General features: G+C 48.6%; 1 protein-coding gene across 1 annotated transcript; it reads right to left on the bottom strand.

Annotated features, from left to right (window-relative positions):
- Window positions 1-4,264: 4,264 nt before the first annotated feature.
- LOC144164931 (uncharacterized) lies at window positions 4,265-5,733 on the bottom strand. The gene is made up of 2 exons (XM_077695157.1): window positions 5,098-5,733; window positions 4,265-4,270 (listed from the first exon to the last, which is right to left on the bottom strand). Exons 1-2 carry the CDS (start codon window positions 5,731-5,733, stop codon window positions 4,265-4,267), a joined length of 642 nt encoding a protein of 213 aa, XP_077551283.1.
- Between the last annotated feature and the right edge of the window lie 3,195 nt (window positions 5,734-8,928).

Here is an 8,928-nt window from a genome sequence, read left to right on the forward strand (position 1 = left end):
ATAACAAGTATGTGTGTCGAGGCCCACTTGTGTAATGTCGGATATTGCTGTTTATTTGTTGGATTGTAGCACTTTGAGCTGCTAAGCTGAACATTGCTTCAATAATGTTTCCGGAGCTGACTTTACTCTAGCCCCCACAAATATTTTATCAGCAGCTAGTACGTTTTCTTGTGCAGTATTATCAAATGGGAATATGTGGCCGTGTTGATTACCGGTATGCTATTTCGTCCAGTGAAGCTATTTTACGGTTTATGATAAAAAATTGCTCAGTTTCATTTTCTTATCACGTGTATTCATCATTATCATCATCACCAGCCTATCTACGCCCACTGCAGGGCAAAGGCCTCTCCCATTATTCTCCAATTACCTCGGTCCTGTGACAACTGTGACTAATTTATCCCCACAAACTTCTTGTTCTCATCTACCCATCTAACTTTCTGCCGCCCCTCTGCAACGCTTGCCTTCTCTAGGGATCCACGCTGGTACCCTTAATGACGAGCGGTTATCCTGCCTTCGCATTACATGCCCTGCCCACGTCCATTTCTTCTTCTTAATTTTTACTAATACGTCTTTAACACCAGCTTGCTCCCTGACCCACTCCGCTCTCTTCTTGTACCTTATTGTTACACCTATCATTTTCCGCTCCATTGCCCGCTGAGTCGTTCTCAATTTAAGTTGAACCCTCTTAGTGAGCCTCCAACATAGGCGCCACAGAAATTGTGCGCCAAGACCGGCCCGTCTATGGCCGCTTTCTGGCATGTCCGGCCAGCATCCAGGTTCTGGCAGCCACTGATCATGCGTTGAACGGCCAACATTCGGCAACCAGCGCTTCGGTATTTTTCCGTCCGCCCATGTCCGGACGCACAGCGGCAGCTAACCGGCTGCCAAATATTCAGTTCTCTTACGGCTGCCGATGTTGAGAAAGAGAACAGCCGAAGTACGGCCTTAGGGCATCCGTTTTTTTCTTCGGGAAGCGGTAATCGGCCGAAGCACGGCAAGCGACGGGCCACAGAATATGCGTATTCTTGCGGCAGTTCGTGTTCAAAAGGAGACCGGCCGGATCGCGGCTGCCATGCATTCGTTGTTTCAACGGTGAACCGCGCGTCCGGCGGTACAATATTTGTTTTCTTCGGGCAACCAGTGTTATGAAGGATACCGGCCGACGTACGGCCCCAGAATATACGTTTTTCATTCGGTTAAAGGGGCCCTGAAAGGCGTTTTGAGCACACTAAATGAACTAGCGCAATCGTTAGATTGGGTCGTCAGCGTCGTCTGTGCCAAGTATTACTCTTTTACGCGCAGCGGAAAGCTCAAACTTTTGTTGCAAAGTTTGTCCCTTTTTTCTCACCCTTCCCTTCGTATTTTTGGACGCCGCCATCTTCACATGTCTAGGTCATCGATTCCCAGATGTTCGTCATGAGCTAGACATCCGGCTATTGGGCGGCTTTTTCGCGCACTTCCGGCAAAGAGATGAGTCGTCTGCTCAGCGTCGGCTCGCTGGCTGATCTGCCAGCGGAGTGCCGGAGTGCTTGGACATTTTACGACAAACGAAACAAGTGTAAACAAACGCTTAACCGTTTGTATTGAATGTAACACGGCCATAACACGACATGGATATGCTCTTACCTGAGTACGTTCCATAAAGAAAGAGCTGAAGCCCCGTGGCAGTTCTTTCGTGCAATCGCAGAGAACGCCCTGAGCCGAATGCCCGGGTTTGACGCATACATATTATTCAGATTCAAACAATCCAGAGATGCGTTTCGAACGAACACAACGTCACAAAATGAGTAGCAAGTCTTACAGATGATGGGTTGCCTCCTCCTGCCCGTCGCAAATTCGGCACTCACCTCGCGTGCGGTTTGCGGGTACGAACAGCACGTCACTTAACTCTGGCGCACAAGCCGAGATGGCTTTTAGCCACAAACACTGCACATCCCGATGCGAGGTTGAGTCGTACGTCGCTCGAGAAAGATAATCCAGACCATGGGAAGCACTATCCACCCGCAGAACCACAACGTCGTATTGCATCGCGAAACAAAGGCGTCCACAACACACACACCATCGCCTCCTTTAATGTCAAACGCATATCGCACTTCCCAATGGGAGTGACTGGTACGCCTGCAGTGCCCACATGTCGCGAGGTCGGGTCCCGAGCTGAACCGGGATCACGCAAGCGTAACTGACTTCTAGAGCGGTTTCTGCCTTGTTGCCAAGGCAACCGATGTTTGAGATTGTCAAAGAAATGGCGCTCGCTCCAGCGCTAGAAAGCTCAGAGCCCCGGCGGAGCAAGTTTTGCCAACGTTGCCACTCTCCACCACGCGTCGCCCCAAGCTGAACTGGTCACATGATTGAAGCGTTTAGTACACGGGTTCTGTATCGGTTTAAAATGTCTTTTTCACATGCCGCCGGCAGGAATTACCACCGCCGCAAAATAAGACTCGGCACCAGCGGGGCCACATCTGATACGGCGCTTTTTGGATAAACAGTGTCGGTGCATCGAAGGGAACTAGCGCCCGATCTTCCCCGTGCGGCTGCGAGTTCGCCGCCGATAGCGACTGCGGTAACGTACACCGCCAAATGGCAAGGCCAGGCCGCCGCACACAAGCGGCCAGATTTTTTGTTCACTTTTCCAGCCTTGAGCGGAGTGCGGGATTAATGGTGTCAACAAAACTTGCCCGTAGCAGACGGCAGTCGTAGGCGCGTAATAGCGGAAGTACGTCACCGCTGAGGAGCGCTGCATCATGGGAGGGGGTGCTCGCGCGCCGTCAACAGCGAAGAATGTTGAAAGGAGGAGGAAACGCGGCGCGACGATAATGCGCAGTTTTTGATTTGCGATTTCTGAGGTAATACGCATCGCTTTAACAAACTTTTTTCGGGAGAAGATTGCTAATACATTGCTTTATTTGGTTACATGTACATCCATGCATCGGCGGAAGGTATTTTAGGACCCCTTTGACTGTCCTCAGCCAAATTACGGCAAGCGAATGGCCACAGAATATTTGGCAACCGGCGTTCAAGAGGAGACCGGCCTACGTAAGGTAGCTGGTTATACGTCATTTTTTCAGCAAACGGCATAAAGCCGAACAACGGCACGCGCCTGGGCGCCGAGAATTCATGCGCATATGTGTTTGGAAGGAGATCGACCGGTTTTTTCCTGAGGGGAGAAAAAGCCGTTAGGGAGCCGAACGACGGGGATGCGTTTTTCATCCGCTCCGGGTTTATACGTTTTAAATGAACGAACATCGTTTGTCAAACAGTAATGAGTGTTCTCGGTGAACGGGCAAGGTGCAAAGACTCACTGGACATTACCAGGGAACCTTTTAGGCCATCGAAATGTCATTTATTGCCACATGAAGACTGTGCCACACCGACGGGTGATCTAAGCCTCGCCAGCCATCACCGCTACCACGCCTCTGCCGCCGGCTTCGTCGACGCATCAGCTCGAGGCTATTCACCCCTCAAGAAATGGAGAGCATTTGAGACATGACCCGGCAGAGATTTCCGATCCGAGATGGAGATGGTTCACCAAAATAACTGGCCTTCAAGGGCGTCGAGCAAGCGGCCACCACGCAGGATCTAAACCCCCACCATGTCAAGGACTCCCCACCAAAGAAAGGCAAGTGCGAGCAAAAGCGGAAGTTATTAAACTGCTCACAATTAAACTGCTACAAGCAATGTTGCACTATGTTGTTGGTGATAAACGTAGAAGAGACTCGCTCTTGCATTGGTAGGATCAACTTCGTGGCCTGCACTATGTTACTTCATTTGAGAGAGAAAGAGGGCACCGACCAAGTAACGAAAAAGAAAAAGAAAAACTTAGAAGACGTTTCGGCTCCCGCACGGGAGCCTTCTTCACAATGAAATTTATTCCAGAGAAAAACGGCCTTAAGTAGGCTTTAAAACATGACGTAGGCAGCGTGCATACGTTGGGTGCAAGGTTCTGATGTTGCGATTGAGGGTGTTAGGCGTTGTCTGTATTATTGGCGATTCTAAATTTAATCTTGCTGCCAAATTCTTCTCCGTAGTGATGATGCGCTAATTTTCCCAGTCTATCTCGTGACCCGACAGCTCCGCATGTTCGGCGAGGGCATTCGACGCCACTTTTTTGTCTTCACATCATAGCAGTGCTGTTTTAGGCGCTTTTGAAACCAGCCCGTCTCGCCTACGTACACAGAGTTGCAGTTTCCACAAGAGACCTCATATATCACTCCGGGATATCAATGTGTGTCGCAGCCTCTTCGATGGCACGTGTGCCACGTGCACATCATAGCTGCGCAGAACACGAGACAATGCTTCGCTTGTGGCAGGGACATAAGGAATGGCAGCCCACTTCTTTTTAGCGGCACTGGGCGTGGTCTGCAGAGCCATCCTTCTTTCCACGAAGGAAAGAAAGGCGTCAGGGTAGCCGCAGCCCTACAGGTCCTGATGTACTCTCTTAACGTCGTTCGCCACGTCTTCTGGCATTGTGCAAACAGTATGGCTGCGTCGGATCAGAGAAGACACTACAGAGCACTTGTGTGAGGCGGGTTGAACGGATCTGAAGTGGAGATAACGACCGGTGTGGCTGCTCTTCCGGTGCACGTCAAATTCGAGGTCGGGTCCGGAGCGTTTGACGAGCACGTCTAAAAACGGCAGTTGTCCATTGATCTCTTCTTCAACAGTAAACTGTATGGTCGCATTCATGCAGTTGAGGTGCGTTGTAAACTGGGATAGCACATCTCTACGAATTATACAAAAACAGTCATCTACATAACGAAGCAAAATTTTAGGGACCGGAACAAAGGAGGCCAGTGTACAGCGTTCCAGTGACTCCATTGTCAGGTTCGCAGCCGTTACAGACACCGACGCACCCATCGCTGTACCGTGAACTTGTCGGTAGTGCACGTGTTCAAACGTAAAATAAGTGTTCGCTAGGCACAATTGCAAAAGTCTGGAAAGGTCGGGCAATTCAATTGGGCACCTCTCCGGTAAAGAAGGGCCCTGGCTAAGAGCATCTTGGCACACCTTCACAGCTAAGTAAGTCGGTACGCACGTGAACAAGGAAATTACGTCGAAGGATACCATAATGTCAGAGTCATCGATACTGATGTGGCGTACCTTTTCAATGAAGTCAGACGAATTTCGGACATGGGTAGGGCCTGTGCCGACTAGCGGAGCAAGCAGCTGGTGAAGGTAGCCGGACAGCTTGTGAAGTGGGGAACGCGTAAAGTCGACGATGGGACGCATGGGAACTCCAGGCTTGTGAATTTTTGGCAGACCGTACAAGGCTGGGGCATATCCATTGTGGCACAGTAGTCGGAAATAAAGACTCTTATGCTTCGGGTCAACTGTATGGAAAACGTCGGCAAGCAGCTGCTGCAGCTCTTGTTGGACCTTAGGGGTTGGGTCCTTGTCAATGCGAGCGTACGTGCTTTTATCTTTTAAAAGGTTTTCCATCTTCTGAATGTACGCCGTCGTGTCAAGCAAGACCGTCGCGTTACCCTTGTCCGCAGGCAAAATTGCAATGTCAGCATTTTCGCGTAGGCTCTTCACAGCCTTCCGCTCCTCTGAAGTAAGAGCGGGTGTGGACGAGTGGGGGCGGAGCTTCGACAGCACGCTCACATCGCGGATACGAGCCTCGTCCCGTTGTGCCACATCCACACGGCTGACAGCACTTTCTGCAGCACAAACGATCTTCTTAACATCCGATTCAGGGGAGGAGTTGAAGATCAACCCCAGTCCCAGCACATTCATCTCGGAGGCAGTAGGGCTGTAAGACGACAGGTTGCACACAGTTGTCCTTGCATAGTCTTTCCGGGCTCCAGTTTGGGCTGGCACGAGGCGGTCAAGCTTGTTCTGGTGCGAAATTTCACATTCCCGAAAATGCTGACATTGCAATTTTGCCTGCGGACAAGGGTAACGCGACGGTCTTGCTTGACACGACGGCGTACATTGAGAAGATGGAAATCCTTTTAAAAGATAAAAGCACGTACGCTCGCATTGACAAGGACCCAACCCCTAAGGTCCAACAAGAGCTGCAGAAGCTGCTTGCCGACGTTTTCCATACAGTTGACCCGAAACATAAGAGTCTTTATTTCCGACTACTGTGCCACAATGGATATGCCCCGGCCTTGTACGGTCTGCCAAAAATCCACAAGCCTGGAGTTCCCATGCGTCCCATCGTCGACTTTACGCGTTCCCCACTTCACAAGCTGTCGGGCTACCTTCACCAGCTGCTTGCTCCGCTAGACGGCACAGGCCCTACCATGTCCGAAATTCGTCTGACTTCATTGAAAAGGTACGCCACATCAGTCTCGATGACTCTGATATTATGGTATCCTTCGACGTAATTTCCTTGTTCACGTGCGTACCGACTTACTTAGCTGTGAAGGTGTGCCAAGATGCTCTTAGCCAGGACCCTTCTCTACCGGAGAGGTGCCCAATTGAATTTGTCGACCTGGCCAGACTTTTACAATTGTGCCTAGCGAACACTTATTTTACGTTTGAACAAGTGCACTACCGACAAGTTCACGGTACAGCGATGGGTGCGTCGGTGTCTGTAACGGCTGCGAACCTGACAATGGAGTCACTGGAACGCTGTGCACTGGCCTCCTTTGTTTCGGCCCCTAAAATGTTCCTTTGTTATGTAGATGACTGTTTTTGTATAATTCGTAGAGACGTGCTATCCCAGTTTGCAACGCACCTCAACTGCATGAATGCGGCCACAGAGTTTACTGTTGAAGAAGAGATCAATGGACAACTGCCGTTTTTAGACGGCAGTGTCTAAACGTGTCAATTTGACGTGTACCGGAAGAGCAGCCACACCGGTCGTTATCTCCACTTCAGATCCGTTCAACCCGCCTCACACAAGCGCTCTGTAGTGTCTTCGCTGATCCGACGCAGCCATACTGTTTGCACAAGGCCAGAAGACCTGGCGAACGACGTTAAGAGAGTTCATCAGGACCTGTCGGGCTGCGGCTACCCTGACGCCTTTGTTTCCTCCGTGGAAAGAAGCATGGCTCTGCAGACAATGCCCAGTGCCGCTAAAAAGCAGTGGGCTGCCATTCCTTATGTCCCTGGCACAAGCGAAGCATTGGCTCGTGTTCTGCACAGCTATGATGTGCACGTGGCACACGTGCCATCGAAGAGGCTGCGACACACATTGACCCACGTAAAGGATAAGCTTCCTAAAAAAAGATATCCCGGAGTGATATATGAGGTCCCTTGTGAAAACTGCCACTCTGTATACGTAGGCGAGACGGGGTGCTTTCAATAGCGCCTAAAACAGCACTGCTATGATGTGAAGACGAAAAAAGTGGCGTCGAATGCGCTCGCCGAACATGCGGAGCTGTCGGGTGACGAGATAGACTGGGAAAATGCACGCATCATCACTACGGAGAAGAATTTGACCGCAAGATTCAATTTAGAATCGCTAATAATACAGACAACGCCTAACACCCTCAATCGCAACATCGGAACCTTGCACCCAATGTATGCACGCTGCCTACGTCATGTTTTAAAGCCTACTTAAGGCCGTTTTTCTCTGCAAAAAATTTCATTGTGAACAAGGCTCCCGTGCGGGAGCCGAAACGTCTTTTAAGTTTTTCTTTTTCTTTTTCGTTACTTGTTTGGAGCCCTCTTTCTCTCTCAAATGTACCGTCCCGACCAGACGGTTGTCCGTAAAACCCTTGACTTTATATTACTTCATGGAATTTTACGACTGCCTATTTAAAAAAAATTATTTTAAATTTGCGATAACAACAAAACCTTGTCACTGACGAAGCCTAGCCGTTAATTTAGTTCTGATGTTTGAAGGTGAGCTTAGCTACTCTTGGAATATGACTCATTTGGTTAAACATAATCGCCAGCATCCTAGCAAACAGAAATTTTGTCAGGATTTTCTTGCTCAACGCAGATTGTTGAGTTCAAGGGCGATTTGGCTCCTGCAATAGACCAGCCTAAAGTGGTTAACTTTATATTCTTGGACTGCAAAAAAGCAAATGATGGTGTTCCATATCACCTTCTGTGTAGTACATTTCATCCTATGAACTGAATGAATCGGTTTTTGCATTGTTATTATTATTGGCCCTATAGCTTTGTTCAAAAATACTGTGTAGTTTACCGGACTATAGCGAATGAGCGTGATTCCGTATACCTGCAGTTTTATTCGAATATTATAACATCCTGCTGTGCTGATTCAGAAAAGTTTTTGGATGTTAAACAGTGTGTTAATGGCACATTTACAAGAAAACCTTCATTCCGGTTGAATACGTATACCGTAAATTATGCTGCTGTGACAACGGCCGAGGAATATAAATACCTAGGAGTTTATTTAGGGAGTGGTTAGAGGTTAAATAGGCAGGCTCACACCATAAAAGTTACGGCTGCTTATGTTTTTGGCTTTCTGAGACGAAATTTCAGTGAACCTTCATCTAACTGAAAAGAACAACCGTATTTCACTCATGTGCGCTCAATCTTGGAGTACGCATGTGTTTTCGTAGATCCCTACACCAAAGAGCTGGTTGATACGCTCGAAATCTTACAGAATATGTCAGTGCGATTTGTATTAGGTAATTCGCACGCTCAACCTAGCGTGAGAGAAAGTAAAAGTAAACTGAAATAGCAGGACGTGAAAGATCACAGGCGAAACCACAGGTGGAACTTTTTTCGTAATATCTATTATTCGAAAACTGGAGTAGAAGGGGAGAAGTATGTCCAAGCGCCATTCTCACAAATCGCAAAGTGGGACCGCTAGCTTAAAGCACATTATTAACTTTCCTTTAAAGGTGACGCCTTGCGCGATTCATTTTATTTTACAGCAATACTGCAGTGTATTTATCTTCCACGTATGATTGCATTAACTGTTTATATTGACGATTTTCAGCGCGCTTTGTAGAATGATTTTGTTATTTTGTCTCATATTTAATGCTTAGTCTTATGTATCTCCCT

This window comes from Haemaphysalis longicornis, unplaced genomic scaffold (assembly GCF_048455015.1).
Source record: "Haemaphysalis longicornis isolate Haplotype H1 unplaced genomic scaffold, Haemaphysalis longicornis Haplotype H1 scaffold_14, whole genome shotgun sequence".
NCBI classification, from domain to species: domain Eukaryota; kingdom Metazoa; phylum Arthropoda; class Arachnida; order Ixodida; family Ixodidae; genus Haemaphysalis; species Haemaphysalis longicornis.

Coding starts and splice junctions, on each gene's coding strand:
- LOC144164931 (XM_077695157.1), bottom strand. CDS start 5,733: ATGAATGTGCTGGGACTGGGGTTGATCTTCAACTCCTCCCCTGAATCG.